General features: G+C 40.3%; 1 protein-coding gene and 1 non-coding gene across 3 annotated transcripts in view; one reads left to right on the top strand and one right to left on the bottom strand.

Moving 5' to 3' along the window:
• CDK14 (cyclin dependent kinase 14) overlaps positions 1-26,150 on the bottom strand; it is a 606,291-nt gene extending 580,141 nt beyond the window's left edge. The window contains exons 1-2 of one of the 2 annotated variants that reach the window (XM_023226593.3): positions 25,198-26,150; positions 17,957-17,988 (exon numbers count right to left, since the gene is read on the bottom strand). In XM_023226593.3, coding sequence (XP_023082361.1) covers positions 17,957-17,988; positions 25,198-25,288 — 123 coding nt within the window. In that variant the 5' untranslated portion in view covers positions 25,289-26,150. Of the gene's footprint in view, positions 1-13,388; positions 13,429-17,956; positions 17,989-25,197 lie in introns of those variants that run through there. The other variant, XM_023226594.2, reaches the window with a different exon arrangement.
• LOC111552496 lies at positions 14,855-14,959 on the top strand. Its single transcript, XR_002734650.1, has one exon. It is a non-coding gene; the product is annotated as a small nucleolar RNA U13 (small nucleolar RNA).
• Positions 26,151-27,418: the final 1,268 nt, after the last annotated feature.

Genomic DNA, 27,418 nt, shown 5'->3' on the forward strand with positions numbered 1-27,418 from the left:
AGGGGAGGGGAAAGGGAAGGAAGGGGGGAGGGGAAAGGGAAGGGGAAGGGGAAAGGGAAGGAGGGGGGAGGGGAAAGGGAAGGGGAAAGGGAAGGAGGGGGGAGGGGAAGGGGAGGGGAAAGGGAAGGGGAGGGGAAGGGAAGGGGAGGGGAAGGGAAGGGGAAGCACAAGGGAAACGGAAGGGGAAGGGGAAGGGAGGACTACATTATGACAACAAATTCACCTTAACGACTCCAAAAGTGTTATGTGTTTATTCTCTCAAGCAACTTTTATTCAGCATCTACTAGGTGCAAAGAACTGTTCTGAATGAATGAGATTTAGAGAGAGGTAGAAATGCTGTTTCTGCCCTCAGGAACCTTACAGAGTCTTTTAGGGGGAATAGAGTATTTTAAGGATGTGAACATCTGCTCAGACAACAGGTCCCAAGACTTTGATAAACGTCTACAATGGAGAAAATGTACCAGTTACTCAACACATGAACACAAGACACATGGAGTAGAGACAAAGGGGCTTCCCCTGCCAGACAACAAACATGTGCCAGTACAAAAGCAGGCAAACAAGAAAGGGAACCAAGTAGAATCAGGAGAACCTCTGGAGAGGCACCAATCCAAAAATGAGGAGGTACAGGAAGATTCTCCCTCCCTCTATATCTGGGGTAATCATACAGACCTTCTGGAAATCCTGTGACCAGATAGATACACACTGTAGATGCAACATATGTGAACACTGTTTCATTCTAAAACATGAGTTAGTAGTGCTCACATATGCAGAGCTCCTGTCTTGTGGGATGCAAAATTCCATCCAACAAAAACCACCTGGCATACAAACCCCACCAGTGGGCATTCCCTTCTGCCAGATCCACTAACACATGGTCATGGCAAGGCCACTGTGATGGGCAGAAGTGGGGCAACAACAGGAGGAAGCCTAAATTTGGACTTTACAGACTCAGTTTCCCCCTCTTTAAAACGTGGAGGTTCCTAAAATTAGATTGCTGGTGTTCCCATCATAAAGCCAGGAGGCTTCATGTGCTCCTCAGCTTGTGCCCACAGATGTGAGGACTTGTGTGGAGGATGACCCAAATGTCACGTGCAGTACCATGCTGCATGTGCCGATGCCTTGCGGGGCACAGCCCAGCTCTATGAAACAGTGGTGCCTGCTCTGTGCCAAGACCCTTTACAGGAATTACAAGCATTATCTTATTAATTTTTATGACTTTGCCAGGTGGAGATGGTTATCTCTGTTGTACAGATAAGGAAAAGGAGACTACTAGGCGGCCTCACACAGATTATTAATGTGGACGCGGGGACAAGCTGGAAGACGGGTGGAGGAAATTCCAGCGCTCTTGCACTTTCCACCCACACCCAGATTCTGAGGTTGTTCAGGTGGAGAAGCGTCACTCACTGCAGTCTGGAGAGCACAGAGTTTCAGCTAGAAACAGCATTGTCACTGCCCCTGACATGCCAGTGCCAGTCAATCGATCCACCAAAAATAAAAGAAAACTCAAAGAAAAATACCCAGCCCAGTCAATGGAGTAAATTAGATAATTAATTTGATAAGGTAATAATTTGTTGAGTTAATAATTCCCGTGGCTTGTCTGTGCCTTGCTGATCCTTGAAGTGGCAGATGTCCCACTCAAAGTTCACAGATATTTCTCAGGCTGCCAACCAGACAAAAATACTACACACTGATACATCATCTTGTAGGATATACATTACAGAAACATTTAATATACATACTTGTAACAGCAAGGGGAAGTCAACTAGATCATGAATAGTCATACTCCTCTCTGTTTTTGTTGTTGTTGTTTCAAAAGTCTTGCTCTGTCACCCAGGCTGGAGTGCAGTGTCACAATCTTCGCTCACTGCAACCTCTGTCTCCCGGGTTCAAGCGATTCTCCTGCCTCAGCCTCCCAAGTAGCTGGGACTACGGGCTTGGGCCCCCACACTGGCTAATTTTTGTATTTTTAGTAGAGACAGGGTTCCACCATGTTGGCCAGGCTGATCTCAAACTCCCGGCCTCAAGCAATGCACCCACCTCATCCTCCCAAAATGCTGGGATTACAGGTGTGAGCCACCGCACCCAGTTCTTTTTTCCCTTCAGTATCAATTTTTACATTCCCCGAAACAGCCTTCAAATAACTAAACATAATGGTCAAATCTCTCACACGGCAAGCTTTAAAAAACCAACAGAAATTACTATACAATGTACCTGAAGACCTTGGTTATTAAATATTTAGGGAAGTTAAAGTAATCAGTATTTTATGTTCATTAAAATTTTTAATAGTGAAGAAATACTCATCTGAGGCCTAAAGAAAAATAACAGCTTTCATCTAGAAAGTTACAGGTATCAAGAGACAAAAAAACTGTTAAAATCATTTTATGGAATACTGGAAAGAGATTTTCAAATGTAATATTTGAGTTTTCAGGCTGTATCTTTTATTTAAATGTCCAGTTTCCTGAAACCCCTGCATATGTGTCAACTGTGTTATTTGAAATGGGTTTAAAAGCACTAGAGATGTTAAACATCATTCAATCAACATTGTGCAGCAGACACAGAAAAACAGGGAAAAATTGCCTTAGCTTTATTTCTTTCCCTTCCTTTACTCTCAAGATAAATGTAATATTGAAGTGACAGAAATAGATGTTCCAACTGGGATCCACACGTCACACTCACCATCACCAGTCGGAGAGGTGAAATACCCAATGGAGGTAGAAACTAGTTAGAGGCTCTCAAATGTATGTTAAACGCTTCCCAAACAAACAGTGGGAAGGGCTGGCAAATACATTCATTTTAAAAGTAAATATTAACTTAATGAGCCTGGTGACCGGAAAACTGATTCTGCTCTCTTGAGATTTTTACTTCCCTGCTCCTTCTCATCAAAAAGAAAAAGAAAAAGACACAATAAGACACAAATTCTCCTACTTCTGAGTCCAAATGGGATCAGAAAGGAATCTTAAATCACTCTTTCTGTATGTGTCCTCAAATCTTTCCAACTCAACTGATGGTAAAAAGGGAAGATAAAGTAAATCAAACAATGTAAATACTGGCAGAACTAGTCCATTAAATGCAGTGGGGAGCATCAGAAAGGCCAAGTCTTTTTTTAGGAGCCATAATTCTGGGCTCTAATAGCAGAACAGGGCCAATCATTATAAAACATCTCTTAACTCCTGCCTGAGACCTCCCCATTCTTCTTCCCTTGCCTGCACCAGTCGCACATCAGAAAAGTATTATGTCTAAATGATGACTTGATGGGTGCTGACGAGTTGATGGGTGCAGCACACCAACATGGCACAGGTATACATATGTAACAAACCTGCACGTTATGCACATGTACCCTAGAACTTAAAGTATAATTAAAAAAAAAAAAAAAAAAGAAAGAAAAGTATTATGTCTAGTACAAAGATGGCAAAGGCAACCAAAAGGTCATTCACTGGACCCAGAGCCTGGGTCATGAGAGGGTTCAGGGCAAGGTGGAGCCCAGTGGCTGGCAACTAAACCACCAAAAGCAAGGTATTTTCAGAAAGAACAAAGAAAAGGGAAAGAAGAAAATGCAATGATACTGGAAGCACAGAAGAAAATCCAGTGAATTGGAAGCATTTTATGTTTATGTAAAGGAAAAGGAGAGAAAGAAAAAAATTGGTCTATCCCTTTTCTTAGCACTCACTCTACCAATTAAAATGAATCCAAAGTATTGAGTGTTTCTCCCTATACCCACCTAAAGTCTTCATCTTTCTAAGATGTAAATATTAAAAACCTGTTTCCTCTATACTTTCAATCTTCACAAAGATTTTAGCTGTCATAATATGAATTAAAAATGAAGCTAGAGTGGCTTCACATGTACAAGCTAATAATCCAAGTGCATGTATTCAGGATTCGAAGAAAATGAATGAATTTATTATCTGACATTTTCTGTTAAATATTAACCATTTGCCTCATTCAATGAAGGCAATTTACACCCATTGAAAGATGTTCTGACACTTTTTTTGGAACACAGCAAAACACAGCAGTAAAAACACAGCAGTTTTCTCATCATGCCTTCCAGCTCAAACCATCTGCATATCACAAGGCGGTCCACGGTACCTCAACCACCAGTTAACCTTCCACAATCTTCATGGACTACAGAGCCCTCATGTTTAGCAGGAAATTTTTACTAAACAAATTACTAGCAGAAGGATCAAGTTTATATCTCACCAAACAATCCACCCACTCCCCACCTAAATCCAGATAAAAATGGCAGTACAAGCTTAGTTTTAATGTAACCTTGAAACTGAAATCTAAAACGTAAAGAGTAATTCAGCAGAGAAACCCCCTTGATTTCACAACGACAAATCAATCATGCAACATTATTTATTAACAATGATTTAATCTCCCTGGGTCTCAGTTTCCTCTCTATAAAACACGTGTAACTCGGTTCAAAAATGACATAGATCTACAGCAGGAACCTTTAAGGTTCACTTACTCTTAGGCCTTTTTTAGGAAAAACCATTCATCTGCTAGAATTACTACCAAAATCAGTTGTTTCTTTGCAAGAACTGTTTTCCCAACTATATGCTGCGCCTGTAGTAGTAGTACCTAGATGTTATTTCGCCCTTTCTCCCTTCTCCTGGGAGGCAGCCTAGTTACGCACATACACTTTGGATGCAGAGAGACTAGGTTAGAATACTAGATTAAACCACCTTCTAGCTGAGGGACTCTGAGCAAGTCACAATTTCAACAAACCCCAATTTCCCCATCATCCATTTGTTGCATTTCCTTTTTTTCAAATGTTTTCCCCACGCAGAGGATACTTACAATCTTACAAAACTGAGAGCATACACTACATACAATGGCTGTTTCACTGTAAAATAGCAATTTTTATTTTACACATGTTCTGCCATGAACAAAATTACTTTTCTTAATAGCAAATATTAAACTTACTCAGTGAAACACATAATTGTGATAAGAGGTAAGGTTTTGAAGCTGAAAAAAGTCTACCATTGAGTTTAATATGCCTAACCATCTTGCCTAAAATAAAATAATCAAAATGGAGGAAAATGTGTGTGTATATATATAAACATGCATACACATACACGTGTGTGTATATATATATATATATATATCATATATATATATATGATGATTACATCAGGGAACTAAAGGGAATGCTGAAGATCATCAAAGTGAGTCATCCAAAACTGTGGTCATCCAATTAATGTCACTTTTATGGGTTTTTAATCTTTTTTATCTTCTAATAACTATACAGAAATCAGTGCAATGCACACTGTACAATTTGCATTGTATCTTGCAAGTACACATTTATTTTTTTCCTTTCATGACTAAAACACCTTTTGTGTTGCACATGTAACACATCATTTAGATAAAGTAATGCAAACCTCTTGGGGAAAGTTTTGAACTCAATTAGGGCATCTGGGGACAAGCCATATGTTACCAAGCCTTTTGCACACCTGAACCCCAATATGTAATGACCCAAGGATGCTCATTTGTAAGATTAAATAGTCTGCCTTTTAAGAGAAGAGAATCAAGCACTGCAGGACATTCTCCATCATATTCACTTGAAGACAATACAAAGAGAGCTATATAGCTGAAGATTTAAAATAAATGAGCACCTATGACACAAAAGAATTTGTAATTCATGTCCTGAATAACTGTAACTAACATATCTCTTCTTTACCTATATGTTTTAATTAATAAAAAATGTTTTCATTAAAATCAAAAGTAACCTAAGTTATTCTCACTCATTTTTCTCTGTTGTAGAATAATGCTTACTTACCGGTTTCTTTGCTAGAAATTTCTGTATCACTGCTTTAGTTTTTCTTTTGGCTAAAATTTCTGGATTATGAATTTGATATTAATAAATACACAATTATAGGACTAAGAAGACTATATTTTCTGAATCAAAAATCAGAAATCATTATCTAAAACCAATAGCTGTTCCAAAAAAAAATAAGATTGCATATTATTGTAGGAATATCCATCTTCAACTCCTAATAATTCAGCAACCGATATTTTAAAAGAAAGGCTCTCAAACTCTGAACTCATTTGAGGGATATGACACACTCCCAAGAATAACCCTTGCCAACTACAGCAGCAAAATTTTCAAGTGTGTGAATATTTTGATAGGGGAAGTGAAGAGGCCTGCACCAAAATCTTTAGGGAGCACTTAGAAAACTCTCATCCTCCACCTCTACCACAGCCCATCACTGCTTTATAGAATGGGTGCAATCTCCTTTTTTGAAAATCCGTTAAAATAGAAAAACTAATAATCCAAGACAACTAAGTTATTCAAGAGATATGTCATAGGTTATAATTTCATATTTGGCACATTCCCAACTGCAACTCAGTCCCCTTCTTTCCCACTCAAAAAAAAAATACATCAAACATAATTGAAAGTGACTTCAATATATTCATTTTTTACAGAAAAGTATGTACATACTTCAATATTTCAGCTGATCAGAACACAAAATTATAACATGTTCAAGATCTGCTAGACTAGAATAATTCCCAAACTCTGAAAAACATCATAGTTTTATTCTAAATACCACACTTCATTATAGACATCTTACATGGGGGTAGCCAGAGACTGAGAAAACACAAGAGAGCACACAGAATTGTAGAATCCAGGACTCCCTGGGTTCTCTATGCAATTCCAAATGTCTTTCAAAGTATAACTTGCAAGACTGGAGAAAGGTATTTTTAATCAGTGAAAGGTCAAATAAGTACTTGACTGATGCATTTTCATCTAAGTATAAAAGCACAGATTGAAAACATTTTTTCTACTGTATTATGACTATATGGGTCATACAAACCTTAAATTTTTTTTTCAACACATTCCTTATACACATAAGATTCATCACTATCATGGAATTTAGAGTAGCTATTGAAAAGCAAGAAAACCATTAATTTCTTTATTAAAAAATTAATCATATAATGTTGCACTATAAGACATGCCATCATTGCAGATGATTTCAGAATCTTATAATATTTTGCTAATACCTGGCTTTTTCCTAAAACCACTGTAAAATAATTTTCCATATCCCCACTCCTAAGTTTAGGATGCTCATGCAACACTCAGGTCACAATAAAATTACCAATGCAAAATTAATTAATTAATTAATTTTAAGAAAATTCCCAGGCTCATATGCCTAAAACAAAGAACAGTTCATTTCAAAAGAGTTAATAAAATGAAACTAAAAGACAGCCAGGTAGGGTGGCTTATGTTTGTAATTCTAGCATTTTGAGACACTGAAACTGGTGGACTGCTTGAGCCCAGGAGTTCAAGACCAGCCTGGGCAATATAACGAGATGCCATCTCTTTTATTATTTTTAAAAAATGGATTTTAAAAAGAAATTTAAGAAAACTAAAAGTTACTAAGAAAGAGGGAAAACTTAAAAAATAAATAGTAAATTGGAAAAATAACCAGAACTTTACACATTGAAAATACAATAGATTCAGAAGGGAAAAGTAAATATTACTTCAATCATTCCCTTAAAATGATGAAAGAGCTCCTTTAAGACACTGATGAGTCCTGAAGAAATTGAGCTTGCAAAACTGAAAGCAAACTGCTGGTTCCAATATCTTGTAATTATGCCTTTTATAAATTTCATGACAGCAAGAATAATAAGAGTTAAGAGTGTTTGGAACTAGGCTGGGGACGGTGGCTTATGCCTGTAATTTCAGCACTTTGGGAGGCCAAGGCGGGTGGATCACTTGAAGTCAGGAGTTTGAGACCAGCCTGACCAACAAGGTGAAACACTGTCTCTACGAAAAATACAAAATTAGCAAGGCGGGTGGCGCATGCCTGCAATCCCAGCTACTTGGGAGGCTGAGGTAGGACAATCGCTTGAACCCAGGAAGCAGAGGTTACAGTGACCCAAGATCGCACCACTGCACTCCAGCCTGGGCAACAAGAGCGAAACTCCACCTCAAAAAAAAAAAAAAAAAAAAAAAGAGTGCTTGGTACTATAAAAAAATTGTCTCAAACACTCAGGACTGGAATCTATGGTCCAGTCCTGAGAAAACTCTGACCCACCTTGGCCTCACTGATTTCAATGATTGCTATGGTTCCTAACAGGAGAAGCCATCTCAATCACAACCCAGCAAAATAAAGATTTCTAAATTAATGGCTCAAATTCCAGACAGAAGGAAAATAGGCATAGTGTACTGCAGCTGAGCCCATTTTGCATTTGTTGAAGAAAATAGATTAGTTAGGCTGTACAGAAAGATTTTCTACGTCAAAGGTCAGCATCGTCATTTTTTTTTTTTTTTTTTTTTTTGAGACAGAGTCCTGCTCTGTCACCCAGGCTGGTGTCCAGTGGCAAGATCTTAGCTCACTGCAACATCTGCCTCCCAGATTCAAGCAATCCTCCTGCCTCAGCCTCCCAGGTAGCTGGGATTACGGGCACCCGCCACCACGCCCGGCTAATTTTTGTATTTTTAGTAGACACAGGGTTTCACTATGTTGACCAGGCTGGTCTCAAACTCCTGACCTCAAGTGATCTCTACCAAGGTGCTAGGATTGCCACCAGGCCTGGCCCAAAGGTCAGCTTTCAACAAATGAATTCAAACATGCAAATCAGAGCACTGCCCAAGAGGGAACACTAACCACTCTTACAGCAGAGACATCCTACAGGCTATACAGCCTGCCACCAGGATACAGGGTGCTCACGATGGAAAGAGGACACTACTCATGTTTTCTATTTCTGTAACATTCTGCCTTTTGAGAATTACAAATTGAATGTGACTAATTCTCCCAAACGTCATACATCTTACACTTTGTGACAGACATGTACTTCCTCTCTAAATCTTTACAGTACTAACCAGGCATTTGAGTCACTGTCTGGGACTAGACCTAATTACGATAATTATGTCTACCATCATTAGGGAGATGGTAAATATGATCAAACACTTATAAAAAGGAAAAAAACTGAAGCACAGAAAGTTTTAAGCATCAGAAAATTAAAACTAAATTTCCAATGAGAGAATTAAGGAGGTAGTGATGTTCTTTTTCAGCTATCTAAAATGTTGAATTTGAAATATAATGACTTCCTGGATTACTGGCATAATTAAAGAACAGTCTAACTTTTAGACCTCTTGCATAGAATAGGTTCATAGCATCTAGGACTGGCAGACATGACCATAGTGAAAATAAAACAGGGCAGAAAGTAACATAAAATCTTTTTTTCTTTTTTTTTTTTTTTGAGATGGAGTCTCACTCTATCCCCTAGCCTGGACTGCAGTGGCGCGATCTCAGCTCACTGCAACTTCCGCCTCCAGGGTTCAGGCGATTCTCCTGCCTCAGCCTCCCGAGTAGCTGAGATTACAGGTGCCCACCACCACACCTGGCTAATTTTTATATTTTTGGTAGAGACAGGGTTTCACCAGGTTGGCCAGGCTGGTCTCGAACTCCTGACCTGTGTTGTGATCCACCTGTCTCAGCCTCCCATAGTGCTGGGATTACAGGCATGAGCCACCCCACCTGGTCTGTAAAATCTTACGACAAGAGAGAGTGAGATTGAATCTCTACCCAGGCCCAGCCCTGTAAGATGCTGAGAGATGGTCAACCCATAAATGCCTGTGAGGCTGAACTAGATCAAGAGTCAGGCTGAGACCACATCCACCATGACATAAAATAAACATCACTTGATATATGAATCTTTGAATAGGGGAGTACTATGACAAGAAAGATGTTTAGGGAAGGCTGAGTGGAGGAATAAGATGGAGCAGTGATACCAATGAAGAGTTTATTGAACTAAAATAGGTAAAAGTAAAAAGGTTCTGAGCTGAGATGGCAGCAGCTGCAATGATAATGAAGTCACAAAAATAAAAGATAACTGAAGCTGGGTGCAGTGGCTCATGTCTGTAATTCCAGCACTTTGGGAGGCCAAGATGGGTGGATCACCTGAGGTCTAGAGTTCAGGACCAACCTGGCCAACCTGGTGAAACCCCGTCTCTACTAAAAATACAAAAGTTAGCTGGGCGTTGTGGCGGGCGTCTATAATCCCAGCCACTTGGGAGGCTGAGGCAGGAGAATCACTTGAACCCTGGAGGTGGAGGTTGCAGTGAACCAAGTCGCGCCATTGCACTCCAGCCTGGGCGACAGAGTGAGACTCCATCTCAATCAATCAATCAATCAATCAATAAAGATAACTGTTTGATAAGAGTCAAAAGGTAGGAGAGAGAGAGATCGTGAAAGGCCTTGAAAGATAAGCCAGGAGTTCGGAGTTAAACCTGCACCTTTTAAAGTAGTAAGCAGGGGAACAGCAAATTTGTATTTCAGACCCATCATTCTGTTGGAGTGGGAGGCAAGTCGTAGGCAGGGAAGTCAGTTATACAACTACTCCCTGTCCAGGAAGAGATGATGAGGCTGAATGTGCACATCAGCAGTGGGAATGGATATGACAGCAAGGAACAAAAACCAAGCCAACACCTGGATGTGGGGTTGGAGAAAAGGTTAGGATAGCATCAAGTTTTTAGCTTGGAAAATCATGTGGCTGGTAGAGCCAACAGCAGAGAGAGGAACAAGAGAAGGTGCATGTTTGGGGAAATACAAGAATTAATAATATGTGCTAAGATCAAAGTGACTGTGAGACACAGTGGCAGAAACCTCTAGCAGGCAGCTGGACATCTGGATGTGGAGGTTAGAATAGAAAGCTGAGTCAGCTACACTGACGTCAAGTGTACACCAACCATTCAACCAGAGCATGACAACTGATCACAGAGGACAGAAGGCTGAAGTTACGGATGAGATGGGGAAGACTGAAGCATGTTCAGAGCCTACAGTGAAAGCATCTATTAAAAGGAGAGGGAAGAAAACATAGAAAAGAAAGAAAATAATCAATTATGTAAGCTTCTGGAGTAGAAAGGAGGGAAAGGAACTGAGAGGACAGGAGGAGGAACTAGCCTGGAACAAAACAAAGGACAAAACCCTGAGATCGATGGAGAAAAAAGGAGGTAAGACTGGAGCAAATAAGGGTACATGAATGGGCAGGGTGTTGACAGAGAGTGAACACCTAATGGTATTAAGGGCTCTTAGAAGTTGGAGGGTGTTACAGGTTGAATTGTGTCCACCAAAAATTCATTTCAAAGTCTTAATCCCCAGTACCTTCTAAAGTGATCTTATTTTGAAAAGGAGTTCATACAGATGTAATTAAATTAAGAGGACGTCATACTGAAGTAGGGTGAGCCCCTAATCTATTATGACTTGTATCCTTGTAAAAAGGGGAATTTAGATAGACAGAGATGCATTAAGGGAAAACAATGTAAAAAGATACAGAGAGACGGTGGTCATCTAGAGCTAAGGGGAGAGGCCTCGAATGGATCCTTCTCTAACAGTCCTCTAAAAGAACCAACTCTGCTACCATTTAATGTCAGACTTCTGGTCTCCAGAACTGTGAGACAATAAAAATTCTGTTATTTAAGTCACCCAGTTTGTGGTACTTTGCTAGGGTAGCCCTAGGAAATTAACAGAGAGAAAGCCTTCTACTAAAAGAAGAAAGGGTGGAGGAGGGTTGCAAGAAGGCTTAGGGTGAGTGAAAAGAGTTCAGCAGGAAACAAGTCAGTGGCACAAGGACACAAATGCAAGATGGTCCACAGTTGCCTGACGTTCCAGCTAAGGATGGAACTGATAAATTTATTTACAGAGTGATTTCCTCAAGCACCTCTTGGCAGCCACTAGGTAAGACAGGAAAAGATGCCAGGTCAAAATCAAGGGCTGGCAGCATATATTACAAATGAAGTACAAAGGGGTAAGGCCATTAAGGATACTGGCAAGACAGTGATGTGCCCTGAGTGAACAGGAAAGGAACTAATGGGGGAGGATGGGTTGTGGACTATGAGAATGGGATGGGACAGGCAGAGAAGAGATCATCTAGAAACTGGAAGCCAGCAAAGAAAAGATACAAGGAATACAGCAGCAGTAAAAGAGCTAAACAGGAAAGACTGTTAGTGGGATTTAATATTTTAAACCTAGGACAGTCCCAGTAAGATGCAGCTCCTGCAGAAACCAAATAAGGGTAAAGCAGGTATGAGATGAGAAAGTCAGGAATGCTAGAATATTGTATTACAGAGTATACATCATCCATATGGACACTGAGACATCCCCTGATGGTGACAGGGTAGAGAAAAGAGTGAACCAGCTTCCACCATGCTCAATAAACGGAAAAGAATGACCAGAAATATCCACAAATCGTATTTGTACCTAACCACTTGTACTAGTCCATTTTCACATTGCTATGAAGAAATACCCAAGACCAGGTAATTTATAAAGAAATGAGGTTGAATTGGCTCAGACATGCAGGATGTACAGGAATCCCAGTGACTTCTGCTTCCAAGGAGGCCTCAGGAAGCTTCCAATCATGGCAGTAGGCAAAGGCAGAGCCAGCTTCTTACATGGCAGAAGCCAAGAGCAAGAGAGCAAAGGGGGAGGTGCTACACACTTTTAAACAAGCAGGTCTCACAAGAATTCCCTATCACCAGAACAGCACCAAGGGGATGGTTCTAAACCATTCATGAAGGATCCACCCCCATGATCCAATCACCTCCCACCAGGCCCCCACCTCCAACATGAGATTTGGCAGGGACACGATCCAAACCATATCATCCCTCGATTCTGGTTCTCATAAAAATCACTGCATGGCTGGATGTGGTGGCTCACAACTATAATCCCAACACTAGGAGGCTGACATGGGAGGATTACCTGAGACCAGGCATTCGAGACCAGCATGAACAACATGGTGAGACTCCATCTCTACAAAAACTAAAAAATTAGCCAGGTGGGACCACATATGCCTGTGGTCCCAGCTACTTAGAAGGCTGAGGTGGGAGGATAGGTTGGGCCTTGGAGGTAGAGGCTGCAGTGAGCCATGATGGCACTACTGTACTTCAGCCTGGATGACCAAGGGACACCATGTCTCAAAAAATAATAACAGTAATAATAATAACTATCACCTTTATTAGCTCTGATATTATACCTTTATATAAAATAACAAAGAGGGACATGGACTAGAAGCTAAGATCAATATACACAGTCTCCAACCAACAGAATTGTTATATTAAATGTAAAGTAAGCAAGAAACCCTATAAAAATGTGCTTGGGGCACTCGCAGACCAGACCTAGAACTTTTTTTAATTTTATATGCTTTGTACACATTTTCCTAGGATTTGAAAAAGTAAAATAGCTGAAAATGACAAAATAAGTGCTGGCAGCCTTCTACCTCACAAACATAAAATAACTGACCAAAGCAGAGAAGAATGAGAAAACTCATACATGATCACTCATTTTTATAAAACAAACTAAGTGCTTAATTATCTGGATTATATGCCATAAACATATGAAACTCTTTGCATTTCAAAGGTTTATTCCAATTGCTAAAAATTTTGTATTTCTCACCAAAGAGCCAGGCAGAGCCAATACTTTGTTCTGGAAATCATCAAAGCTAAAAAACAGAAGGATAAAGCAGAACTGCATGAGTTAACCTTTTAATTTACCCATGAGAACAATTCATGAATTGCTGTAGCTATCACCATTTCCAACTATTTCCATACACATACATATACACTTAATTAGAGCTTTTGTCTCCAAAGTTCAAAAGGTTTTATGTGTGGTAATTTTACACTGGTGGAGATTATCTGTATTTTCTGACCTTTCATATATTAGGTATCATTAATATTCTAAAATAAATCATTAAATCAAAAATAAAATTCAAAAATTCACCAGAAGTCATAGTGTAGTTATTGTTCATTACTTCAGGAAAAATGGGGCCACTTAGAGACATGGTCTGGGCATTTATTGGGGACAAAAGGTAAAAAGACATTTGGAAAGTTCCACAGTCATTTCACAGATATGAAGTTGATGCTTTACCCAAGACTCTCATCACAATGTCACCGGAAACATCATGTCCACTAAAAACTATAACACAAAATACCAATCTTCTTTCATCTTCAATCTAGCTTAACCATATGTTTCTCCAATAATTATTTAGCCCCTTCATTGTGGCCAAGTACTATGCCAAACCCTTCCAAACATTGAGAAGTTGGGAGGGGAAAAGGACTGAAACTAGTAAAATTTTACTTGGGATGTCTTTAGAAATGATTAGTCCATCCAAGTAAAATGTGTAGATTTAGCCCACAGAACATTAAATGACTAATATTGTAGTCAGGGACCAAATAATGAAATGAAAAACAAAATGATCATTCATAGAATGTCCCGTCTCCAACTATGACCAGCTTCAGCACAATTCCCTATTGGCTGCTTATTGTAAATACCTGAAGGCCTCAATAATTCCAAACTGTTCAGTATAAACACACACACAAACACATGCATGCGCACACAAACACAGCCCAGTTTACAACAAGCATAGTTCTTGAATATAATTCCAGTCTGGTTTTGAAAATTAGCAGATTAGACTGAAATCATGGCATTTCAGTCTATGATTAAGTAAGTCTGTATTTCTTTAACTGTGTTCAAGGTCAAACATATGACACACACTCCAGAGGCATCCTCTACACGAATCAGGGAGTTGCTACCAAACTCCTGCTCAGGCACTCTCTGGAAGAGGCCACTCCTTGAGATAAGGAGCCCTCCAGCTCATAAATACTGAATAAGGAGAGTGGCCACACCTTATTGCATACCTAAGAAGCTGACCCAACCCTCAAAAGTTTTAAGACTCAAATCTGAATGGATTCCAATGGACTGTAGAGTCCCTCAGCTCCAGGAGAGAGAAAGAGAAAGAGAAAAACAAGCATTCAAGAAAATTTCTACCATTATAATCTGAAAATGATCACAGAAAACTCAGTTCCTATGTACACGAGCAGAGTTTCAGTACTCTTTTCTGATGTGATAAAATTGTCATTTTGATCCTTTTGCATAGTTCATAAGCGTGATGAGTAGGGTTTCACCTCATGTGTAAGACGTGCCTCCCTCAAACCTTATTACAAGGTCAGCACATTACCTGTCTGACATGAAAACATGAAAAAAAAATTGTAATCTTATGTTGGCTGTTACATTATTTAGAATCCTACATTTAGAGCTAAGAGGCAACCTGAAGATCACAGTTCAACTGATTTTACAAATGAGAATGTCAAGGCTGGGGTAAGTTAAACGACCTGACCAAATAACTAGAAAGTGGTAGATGAGAATCCACACTACCTGACACCTAATACATCACTCTCTCTACTCCTCTACAATAGATATTTACTCACATTCAATAGATACTTACTGAATGTTAACTATGTGCAACACACCCAGGGATTAAAAAGTTGAATGCAATCATCCCCATGTGGAATCTAAACAACAGTGGGCTTTAGATAATACTTTCTCAGTTTTAATATGCAAGTCATCACATGAAGCTTTATGTGAAATGTTAGAGGAATATCTGAAATTAACTCTCCTCATAGCTGTAATTCTTCCTTTTTAATCCTTCCATCTACTCTGTAGCCCTTCCAACTACAGAAGGTGGATGTCAGAGTGAGAGCATTGATGATGATGATGATGATGAAGGCAATGAAGATAACACCAATTATGAGATATTCACTTTTTGTGAGCCATTATTCTGAATATGTGCGTTAGCTTATTTCATTCTCTCAACTACCTTAAAGAGAAGATACTATTATTATCTCTATTTTACAAAGGATATGAAATGAATAAGTCAAATGCCCAAACAGGGGACAGTTGAATTAGGGATTATACCCCAGCATGGCTTCATTACTACTATCTCCCAAGCTTTTCTGGCCTTGAGTCTTTCCTTCATTAGCTGGAAATTACCTGCCCCTTCTGGATCTCAATTTCTTCATCTGTGAAATGATGAGTGGGAAAATTATTATTTCCAATGGATCTTCCAAGTCGAGCATTCTGATTTACTGATTTGTGATAGTTACCAATCTCTTCTGGCGGAGGAAGGAAACCACTTTGCAAAATCTAAGGATGATTTTGACCCAAATTACAAACTCCAAACCTTTGACTATACAGAGGTTTCAGAATAACAGAGATAGGGAACAGTTACCAGCCTCAGGTGTTTTTTAAAGCTGTTCACTAACAATAGTGTTTAAGCAAGAAAAAAGGTTTTCAAAATTCCTAATGATTATTAGGAAGAGTTTGTAAAAACATGGGAAAATATAATGTTATTGTACCAAAGAAAAAAGCAGGATATAATAATGGGTTGTTTTTTCAAAACACGGGGAAAGCAGCAAGAACATTCAACAGTTGTTGTATCGGGGTAACAGGATTTATGAGATTTTTTTCTTTCTCCTTTTCCTTATTTCTCTTTTTTTATGTAAGCTTAATTAGAGGGGAAACTTTCTTTACAAAGAGAAAAATGGTGCCAAATATTCTCGTATTGATTTCTCCTGAAAAGAAAGAAAACACTCTCCTGAAAAACATCTCAATAACAACACTACAGAAATTCCAGAAATACAGGTTTAGATGAAAACTCCACTATTGCCCACTATGAAGGCAGAAGAAAAGACTCCTTTATTGCTTCAAGCCTACAAGAATTAAGTTTTGCAGAGGATGTCACAGGAATGCTGGCAGGGAAAGTTGCTTCAGAGTCCAGGGACACACAGGTTTATAAAGCTCAGCCCAGGAAAAAGAGAACAGGTGCAGCGGATGAAGCAGCAGACCATGTCAGCCAAATGACGCTGGTCCCATCCAGAAATCCCAGCCTGGAGCAGGTTCTCCCTGAGCAGACCTGCCATGCACCACAGCCAGCCACATGGCCAAGGGGACTTTCCATGAGCACAAATGCCCTTTCCTCACTGAAGTACTGCAGCAGAGGGAAGACAGGTAGCATATTTCACGGAATATGTAACTATTAAACCACCAGACCAAACTAATTTATGCTTTCATCAGGCCTTAGGGTAAGCACACTGTATAGATAACACCCATGTTCCTATACAAAAACACAAACTAGGCCGGGCGCAGTGGCTCACACCTGTAATCCCAGCACTTTGGGAGGCCAAGGTGGGTGGATCACAAGGTCAGGAGATCAAGACTATCCTGGCTATCATGGTGAAACCCCATCTCTACTAAAACTACAAAAAATTAGCTGGGTGTGGTGGCGGGCACCTGTAGTCTCAGTTACTCGGGAGGCTGAGGCAGGAAAACGGCGTGAACCCAGGAGGCGGAGCTTGCAGAGAGCCGGGATCACACCACTACACTCCAGCCTGGGCAACAGAGCAAGACTCCGTCTCAAACAAACAAACAAACAGACAAACAAAAAAACACAATCTATATATACATGTGGCCCAGTTTACAACACAGATCAATGAGTGTGGCTCAGGATGGTTACAACGAAACACTTCACTCTTTAGCACTGTGAAAACATTTTGTAAACATTCATTATTTCCCTGTTGATTCCCACTTTTACTACAAAAATTCAGGAATGACTGCAATTTTAAAATCACATTCAGGATGCTATTAATTACACATGAACTCTCTGCCTTACTTGAACAGTATTTTATACTGCTTTGTGGCAAGTAGATCAAGACAGATCTGATATACAAAGAAAAGGAAAACCAAAACATGAAAAGTCAGCTCCTCCTTCGGGAGACTGACAGACAATATGTGGCATCAACAACATATCACACCCTGATTCAGCTGAGGTCTGCAAGGAGCCATGGTGCCCAACTTACCAACAGTTCCAGACTTGCCTTAAGCATGTACATCACGCTGCATGTCTCAAGCACTACCACCAGCAAGAAGGCAACAACACAAAGGCCTGCATGTGTCTTCTAATTAGTTTATTAATTGAAAAAGACATATTTCTGTTACTTGCTACCAAAACTCATTTGAACGATGATTTTAAAATTTGAAAATATCATAATGCAATGAAATAAACAGATGTCATCTCGTGTGTGTGTTTTAAAGGCATTTTTTTCTGTTTCTAAGTACAAAGTTGGCACCTACTGACTACCTGGTAGTAATTAAATACATCTAACATTAGATGAAGAAATTTAACCTACCTCATCAAAGGTGGTGTCATCTTTCTTCAAAGCTATAAAATAAGAAGGAAAAGGAAACAGTTATTATGAAAAATTCCAAAGAGACTAAGTTATAGAAAACAGAATAAAAAAACAAGGCAGTATGATGTTTTCATTTCAGAAAGTAAATTGTACCCGAACCTGAATAACAATGTTATGATACAAATACGAAAACTGCAAATGAAAGAAAGAGAATTGCACAGCATGAATCTTTGTGAAATATTTTTCATAAATACGCAAACAGAACTATCCTCCCAGATCTAAGAAAGAAGCACACGTAACTGTTCCCTATGTCTTCTTTAGTTGGAACATGTTTTAATGAAAGCATAAAAGAATCACAAAGTAATCTTAAAGAAATTTCCCCTTAAACTCCTGGGTTTTGAGAAGATATCACCAATTGTTAGGATGACACCTACTTTGCATAGAGCCCTGAATGACACTTTCATACTGAGTGAAGAGTAGGTATGTTGATGAAAGATTAAGCCTGCTAAAATAAGCATTGCAGAGTAAGAGACATAATTTAAACATTTCAACAAGATAAATTTTATAACAAAGTATTTCAAATGAAAACAATACATTCAGAATATTTTACAGGAACCAGCAAATACTTCAAATTTATTTTAAATACGGTCATGTGTCACTTAACAACTGGGATACATTCTGAGAAATGCACCGTTAGGCAATTTCATTGTGCAAATGTCACAGAGTGTACTTATACAAACCTAGATGGTATTACCTACTACATACCTAGGCTATATGGTATAGCCTATTACTCCTAGGCTACAAACCTATACAGCATGTTTACTATACTGAACACTGTAGGCAACTGTAACACAATGGCAAGTATTTGTGTATCTAAACATAGAAAAATGTACAGTAAAAATACAGTATTATAACCTTGTGGGACCATCATCATATAAGTATGACTGTCCATAGCTTTAGAACTGGAATATTTTCACCCAAGATAGAAAGAGAAGAATTTCACCTACAGTTGGCAAACATCTAGTTCCTTACATTTTACAATTACTTAGAATGTTTCATATTAAGAAGAATGCATTAAATAGCTAATTTATCTAAAACTACTAGCTGGAGAAATGTTTCAAATTTACAGAACTGTGCATAGGTGTTTGCTGCTTTAAACCTGATTTAGTCTGGATAGAAGCACTTGGGTAGCTATTACTTGGAAAGCTTTGTTCTGACAAAAGCTATGAAAAGCAAATTATTCTGGCAATTAAGCTCTGAGAAAAGCAATGTGCCTAAACTGAAGCTATCATAGAAAAGCTTAGGATACATACTCTAACACTCATGAAAAGGTTATTTTTTCTCTGTTTCATATATTTGTGTTTTCAAGAATGTGATTGTGGTGAATTAAGGGACAGATGCAGGTAGGCTGAGGGAAATAAAATGTTTCTAAAAGTTTCTTATTTTTCCCTTTTGCCTAATAAACTAATCTTTCTTTATTGGATAACTATTTCTTCTGAAAGTGAATGGAAAATAAAAAGACAGTCCTTTGTTGTGAATGGCTTATCTTGCATTCAATTACTTGCACATGTTTTAATTATGTATTTAACTTAACCTACATTAAATCTAAAATAACCTACATTAAATCTAAAATAATCTGTTTTGATAGAACCATATTAAGATCCTAGCTAACTTCTAATGACTGCATTTTCACTAGAATTTAACTTCTAAGCTACAAGGCTCTGTATAAATACCAGTCAACAATATTACTATACTGTCTACTCCCTCAACCCAAGGTGTGTCCTTTAATTAACATACTTGACTAATGAGTCCTTTACAAAACATCAGTAATGTAATTCTAAATATAGACAAGTTGCTCCATCTGAAAAACAAAATTCTTTGGAATAAGAAATTAATTGCCCATTGATTTCACATACAAAGTCTAACATAAGCAAATTACCATACAGCCTCATACCTAGCTCATTTAACAAAGATTAATGGAACACACGCACTATGTGGTTGCCATGCAAGATGCAAAGCTACAGCAGTAAACTTATAATTCACGGCACAAACTTTTAAACATACTGTCTTTATTTTGGACACTATAAAAGTTCTGGAAATTTAGCCATGTGTTTTCTTAAGCAAAGCATCCTGTGGTTCTTTTTAACTATAGTTGATACTACCCCACCAGGTGCAGTGGCTCACGCCTGCAATCCCAGCACTTTGGAAGGCTGAGGCGGATGGATCGCCTGAGCTCAGGAGTGAGACCAGCCTGGGCAACAGGGGGAAACCCCGTCTCTACAAAAACAATACCAAATACATACATACATACATACATACATACATACATACATACATACATAAAATTAGCCAGGCGTTGAGGTGGTGCCCTGCCAACTATTCGGGAGGCTGAGGTGGGAGGATCACATGAGCCTAGGAGGCAAAGGTTGCAGTGAGCCAAGATTGCACCACTGCACTCCAGTCTGGGCGACAGAGTGAGACCCTGTTCCTCTGCTGCCAAAAAACAAGATACTATCCCTTAGGGAACTGTAAATATGGAATGAAGACCCTCAAGTTGAGAAATGAAGAGAGCAGAGAACTAGACTGTCTTGAACAGCGAGACTGGACTATTTCCTTCTTATCTCCTAGTCCTGACAATTCTCCAACATTCTGGACAAAGAGGTGGGGTCCGGAGGTATCAAGAGGAGAAAACAGAAGAAACTACAAGTGTATTTGCTATGACATAAAGAAAAGGAAGCCAGATTCTCTCATCTGCACAATACTCTCAAGCTCAAGGTTACCACAGAACACCATTACTTCACTGAAGTCATTCGCTGCTAGACTCACACCTTACACGGTTTCTTCTAAATACTGAGTCCTTGTCCTGAACAGCAGTTAACAGTGACAATAAACACCAACTTAAGATGTGTTTGCCAGATATTCACCAGGTCACTGATAAGTAAATTCTGACCCAAACAAGAATACAACATCTCATTATTGATTACATTCGCTGATGGCCGTAGTCATTCATGTAAATGTAAATCCACAATTATCTTGAAGGATTTCATGGAGTAACAAGCATATTACACAATTCTGGAATAGCCAAGGGGCATATCAAAATATTTCAGATCAGCAGATATTCTATTCAGTCTTCTGCTCACACATTGCTTCCTCTAGAAAGCTTCTCATGATTTCACCTAGATGAAAGTGGTGCTCCTCCTGTGTTCTCCAACAGCAAATTTCGCTAATCTTTATGGTAGAATTTGTCACTCTGTATTGTAAATGCCTATTCATTGGCCTGTTTTTCCTTAAAATCCTTGAGGACAGGGACCAGCCACATTGGTCAGTCAATCTGACTGTCAGAACAATGTCTACAGTGGAGAGGAGTTACTCAGTAATTATTTGTTGAATTAATGAGCCCTAACTCAATGGCAAAAGGAGAGTATCTTTTGAGATACACTTAAGTTTTGGTGTATGAAAATGATACACTGGTTCTCTCTTAAAAGATCATAGATATAAATTCCATTTTGTAGTTTTCAAATTAAAATATTTTGAAGTTGCATTGGGGAAAATATGGTACAATAGTTAAATTTTGTGTCTGAACATTTAACCTTACATTTCTCTTTTCTGACATAATGAATTCATCAAATGACAACTGGACTCTAGAATTGCACACTTACAGCACAACGTAACAAACCCCAAAGTTCAGTGTAATCACAGCCTCTTCTTTTTATTTAGTTTCCTCACAAACCATATCCTTTAAAGAAATGGTATACATGGGGTTCATCTCAAATATTGCAGAGTATAAACTTCCTTTTCTCTAGGAGATAGTCCAAATAAGTATGAAGAAATGCATTCAAATGAGTATGAAAAAATGTCAGTTTGACCTTAATCATAAACCGGATATTACATAAAGCCTTTCTTCTTCTAGGCTAACATTCAAAAATGAAAAATAAACAAGAAAGAAAAGAGGAAATGAACTTTAATATACTTAAACTATTCAATAATTAAGTTCCCATTTGTCTGTTAGCCTAAACTTAAAAAAAAAAAAAAGTGTGAGACAACTGTAGTAATTCCTAAATAGGTGACCATGCTGACACTATTTAGTAGAAAACCATAAATACTACCGAAATTGATGGGTGCCTTTAAAATTCAATTACACCCATCTAACTATATCGTAGTCATTCCCTGGCAGATATCGTAAATTAGAGTGCTATGGCTTGAAAGCCAATGTATTTTATAATATAGTAATCTCAGATCAGCTGTATTTGGGGTGGACAGTGACAAACTCAGCATGATATCTGATGTGTAAACAAATTAAACATTAGCATTGCTTTATGTATTCAGAATTATTACTATTAATGATAAACACTGATTGGATATCAGATACTTTCTAACATTTCCTCATTTTCAATAGATGAATGATTAATAATTTCTTTCAGCTAAACAATAATATTGTACATTTCACCATACAACAAGCTACACTTTTGGATCATACTAAAGCAGCAAAATAAAGTCAGTATGTCTATTTCGAAAGCCATCTTAGATTGGTTAAGGAGAATGAGTATGTTGCAGTGTGGATTATTCAACAAGAATAAACCATTCGCTCTTTGATCTCCTCTTGAAGTACCAGTGAAGAAAGGAGGATGATGGGGTATAAACAGAAATTGGAAGGAATAATGACAGCCTACGGTATGACCTTCACCTTGTGATAGATAACTGCACTAGATTTTTCATGTATTTTATCCATTTTAGTCTTCACATATATTCAACTTATATGAATATTTACAGATGAGGGCTCTGGGCTTTAGAGAAATTCCACTGGCTGCCAAAAGCACAGAGCAAGCAGGGAAAACCAAGTTCAAATCCAGGCCTGCCTAACTCCAAACCACATGCTGTTTTAAGACTGGCTACACTACAAAGTCAATGGCCACTTCCCTCTTCTCTTGCTTTCTATCTGTAAGATCAGTTAAGTCAGTATGATGGAATCCCTAATAATAACAAAAACAATGATAACATATCTTGAACGTTTACTGAGTCTTTATTTAATGTGCCACACAGGACATGGTATGCATTATTTCACTAAAAGCCAACAACAAAACTGAGTTGTACATGAAAAACTGAAGCTCAGAGAAGTTGAGGGACCTCAGCTAGGCATAGCAACACCGGAAACACCCAGTCTGTGTGACACACAGCCCACATTCTTAACTCATGCACTATATAATCCCACAGTAAGCCCTCAACTCAATAACCTCTAGCACCTTAAAAATCCTTAGATAATCAGAATGAGTCCACTGGTTTTAATTTTGCAAATACAATATAAAACACCAAGAAAATAAGAAAATACAGATTTTGTTTCTGCTACTTTTAATGAAATGTCCTTGGCTTGGTATACAACTATAATCACTTCAGTATCCACTTTTACAGTATTCCACAATGAGATCTGCAATTCAGAATCATACCTTCCATCAATACAAGAAATAATGAGCTGTGCTCACTGCACTGTATTCTGTGTCCTAAAGGGAGGATATAAAATCCACCAGATCTTAGAAGACATTTTAACAAGAGTTGGATTCAAAAGGAGTTTCACATCACTAAATCTCAGTAAGCTAGAAAATCCAATTAACTATAATACCCCCATTTACCAGCACTGTACTTAATCCAAATTTTACTGATTGTCGATCAAAACCTTGAAATTATTTAAACATAAGGAACTTTTATATTAATGTCCTTGGTTTCTTACTGAGACTCAACTGCAATGAATTATTTAACACAAAACTGGAGGGGCTCCAACAGAATCATTAGCATTAGTAAACATATAGTTAATGTGTTTTAAAACAGGGCTTAATGGACTCCAGAACCCGCGTCTGTGAAGGTTTGGGTCAGGGCTGAAACATCCTCGTTAATAATGAACACGACTCAACATTTCCAACTCTCACAGTCTTCTTGGCTTCAAACTTCATATGAATGCAGGGACTCTCCATATGTATCCCTAACTCTGAAGAGTGAAATTAATATCCAATACATGCAATAAATAAAACTAAAGATTGGTTTCATACCATAACTTTACAGTCATCTTGGGAAATATTTTGCATACCAACACAAAATTTTAAGTTGAAAGATCAAAAAAAAAAAAAAAAAAACCACTTGGCTACATTTCGATCCATTGTACTCTCTCACTTGAAGAAAGTTTGTGTATCTTACAATGAATGTGTGGAAGAATATCTGTAACACTCATGTGCATCCCAGGGTTTTATTTTAAGGAATTAAGTACCTTTATGCTTAATTTCCATTAACACCTTCGTTAACGTGGACGACATTTTAAACAAGTGAAACAAAGACTAGGCAGCTTCCTAGGGACTCGCAGGGATTATTTTTTATGGCTATAGCATTCTCTTGCTCAGGGTAGTTACGTGTATCAGTGAAAGTTGTGACACTATGGGGCGGGGGACAGCTACCTCTTCAGGTTAAAAGGGGTTTTCTATGCCCCATACTCAAAATCTAACAAACCCATTTCACGTGACACTGCTGTCACCCTATTACAACCTGTGACATGCATTTATTCTTCACTGTCCTAAACACTGTTGGTCAGTTGGTTGCTTGGTTTAAAGACAATAGCCCATGAGCTCTAGTAAATGGAACAAGTTCCGGAGACATTACTAAACGTCCAGACAACTCCACAGCGCGCATTTCTCTCCAGTCGCGGGAAGATTCAGAGACCTCGAGACTGAACACCCAAATCTCGCTTTCCAGGACCCGAAGTACCGAACAATAGGTCCCAAGGTAACTGTCCCACTTCCCTTCAGGTTGGATATGTTAAACAATACCAGGGCACAGTCTAATGTTTCACCAATTTTCAAAGCTAAATTACTGACTAAACGCCCAATATCAAAGTCTGTGCGCAAAAAATAACAAGTGGCCCAAGCAGCCGCGCAACCCCTTGCGCGGTGGGAGCCGAGGGGTCCCCTCGTCCGTCCCCCACGCGCGCGAAAGGGCAAGCACTAGTGGCGGAAGAGGGGGGAACCCATATTGTAGGCTTGAGAGAGACTACAAATGAACCCCCCAGATCCTCAGGGAGAGGGGTCTCTTTCCTTTGCGTCCTCACCCTCCCCCGGGTCCCTAGCACTGTACCCTCGACCCCCGCTCGCAACGCACCCCACGCCAGCCCCGCTGGCAGCTGCGTGGCTGGTGCCAGGAGCGCGGCGGGGGCGCGGGCCGAGGGGACCGGGCGCTGGGGGTGCAGGGGGCATCGCGCTACTCACCAATGCGGCTGAAACTCTCCGACAAAGTTCTCCGCAACTTCTTCATCTTGCCGATCTTCTCGGCCGGCTGCGGCTCAATGAGGTCGCACATCTGGGCGACGCGGGGCCCCGGCAACTTGCCTAAACTGGTCCAGAGCACAGCTCAGACAACGGCGAGGGCGCGCGCCGCGGGGAAAGCGGCGCCTCCTCCTCCTCCACCTCCTCGGCGGGCCGGGAGGCGACGCGCAGGGCTAGGGAGGCGAGCAGCAAGCAGGCGGCGAGCAGCAGGCTCCGCTCCGGCCTGGGCCGCTGCTGGGCGGGCGGGGGCGGTTTACGTGGTGCCGGGGGCGGCCGCGCTCGCCGCCGCCGTGGTGGCCCCGCGCCGCGCCGCCGCCGCCCGGCTCATTTTCCCTCCTTTGTAACGGAGAGAAGCGCGGCCGGCAGGGGGAGTGGTGCGGCCGAAGGAGGAGGCGGGGGCGGGCCGGGGACAAGGTGCGGGAGTCGCCTGGAGCCCAGTGCGCGGGGCGAGGGCGAGTGGGCCGGCGGGAGAAGTTCTCAGCCCAGAGTTGCGGGCGCTGGGCAGAAGGAGCCGCGGCGCGGAACCGCCAGCCCGACAGCTCCTGCAGCCCTCCTGCTGCCGCCGCCACGCCTCTCCCTCGACGAAGGCCTCCGGGCGCGGGAACCTAGCACGACCTCGGCTCCCCGCTAGCCTCCAGCGTCCTCCGCGGCCCTCTGCGTCTAGCTCGCGCCCCGGCGGCGCCCCCTCCCGGCCGCGCCCCCTCCCGGCCGCCCCCGCGCTCCTCCCCCGCCCCGCCCGCGCGCCGCAGGATCGCTAAGGGGCCGGGGTGGGAGCGGGCAGCGGCTGGGGACAGCGTCTTGGGCTATGGGGAGGCTACCAAAAGGAAACGGGCCGAGTCCAGTTGTATAAGCGGTTTTCGCCTTCCACGAGCGCGTGTGAAAAAGCGCGGAGTTGGGTGGAGGGCAGCTGCAACGACTGCCTCCTGGACTGGGTGCGGTAAGGCCTTAGGGATGCATTCAGATGTAGGGTGCCTTATTTTTGGCCGAGAAAGCTGTCAAGTGAAAGATCTAAGGGGAAAGGTGGGCCCAGATTTTTTTGTTGTTGTTTGCGGTGGGTTTTTTGTTTGTTTTGAGGTCAAGTGCAGAAGCAGCGAAAGCTTCAACTGTAACCCTCCAGAAGGCAGGGATCATGCTCTTTCCCTCCTTGTCTCTGATCTTGGTGACACATGTAGGAGATTTCTGATAGGAATACCCGGTTCTGCAGTAAATAGCAGATACAGCCCTTGGTCTTTTTCTATTAAATTCTTAGAATATATTTCTGAATTGGGAGATTTAGAGGCTAAACAGATTACGACTTCTTTTTCCCCCCACCTCAAAAAACAGAACTTGAAAAAGGAGTGGGGGGGGGTGTTTATAAAATCCCAGGACAAAGAGTTCCAGCAGCAACACACATCGTCTTCATTCTGAAAAAACCTGGTGCGGCGCGAGTTCCAAACGTCAGTCTCTCAGGGGAGAGAGAAGGAAGGTGGGGGAGGGCTTGATTGTGTTGATTTGGGGCCAGCGAACTCCTTATGAATAGAAACGTTAGTAATCTTGAGTCATCTGGCTGTGTAAGTAATAAGAGCTTGTGAGGGTGTGACAATGCTGTTTGGTTTGAAGGAAATTTTGGGGAGTTTATGTTTTGTTAAAAGATTTTTTATCTTAAAAACTAGCCCCCTGCCTTCCTTAAATTGTGAGGTAAAACAGTGATTTGTTCTGCCCTACACTGAGCACATTGTAGGATCTTGATAGATTGCGGATGATAAAAGACAGGAAGTCAAGCTAAGTGGGGAGCAGAGGGGGGCAAGGAATTCGCCAGGAAAGTCCATATGAGTTAAAACGCAAAGCTGTTGGATCCTGGCTGCCATATCTAGATAATTACAGACAGCACCAAGGGTGGCCTCATACCGGAAAAAAGTTTGACTTTCACCACTTCCTCAGGTTAGTTAGGGAGAAAGTTTTCAGCAGTTATGAATGAAAAGACAAATTCAACCAATCAAAACACTAATAGGTTGTACGAGTCAACAAACACGAAGAAATACTAATTTAACGAACTTTCACTATTATACACCTGTGACTGTTATCCACTGTGACAATGGCTGTTTCAAATATATAATATGTTAAATATATATTTTTTAACCTTCCCAGTATTTTTTTTTTTTTTTTTTTTTTTTTTTTTTTTTTT

This window comes from Piliocolobus tephrosceles, chromosome 8, assembly GCF_002776525.5.
Source record: "Piliocolobus tephrosceles isolate RC106 chromosome 8, ASM277652v3, whole genome shotgun sequence".
Lineage (NCBI taxonomy): Eukaryota > Metazoa > Chordata > Mammalia > Primates > Cercopithecidae > Piliocolobus > Piliocolobus tephrosceles.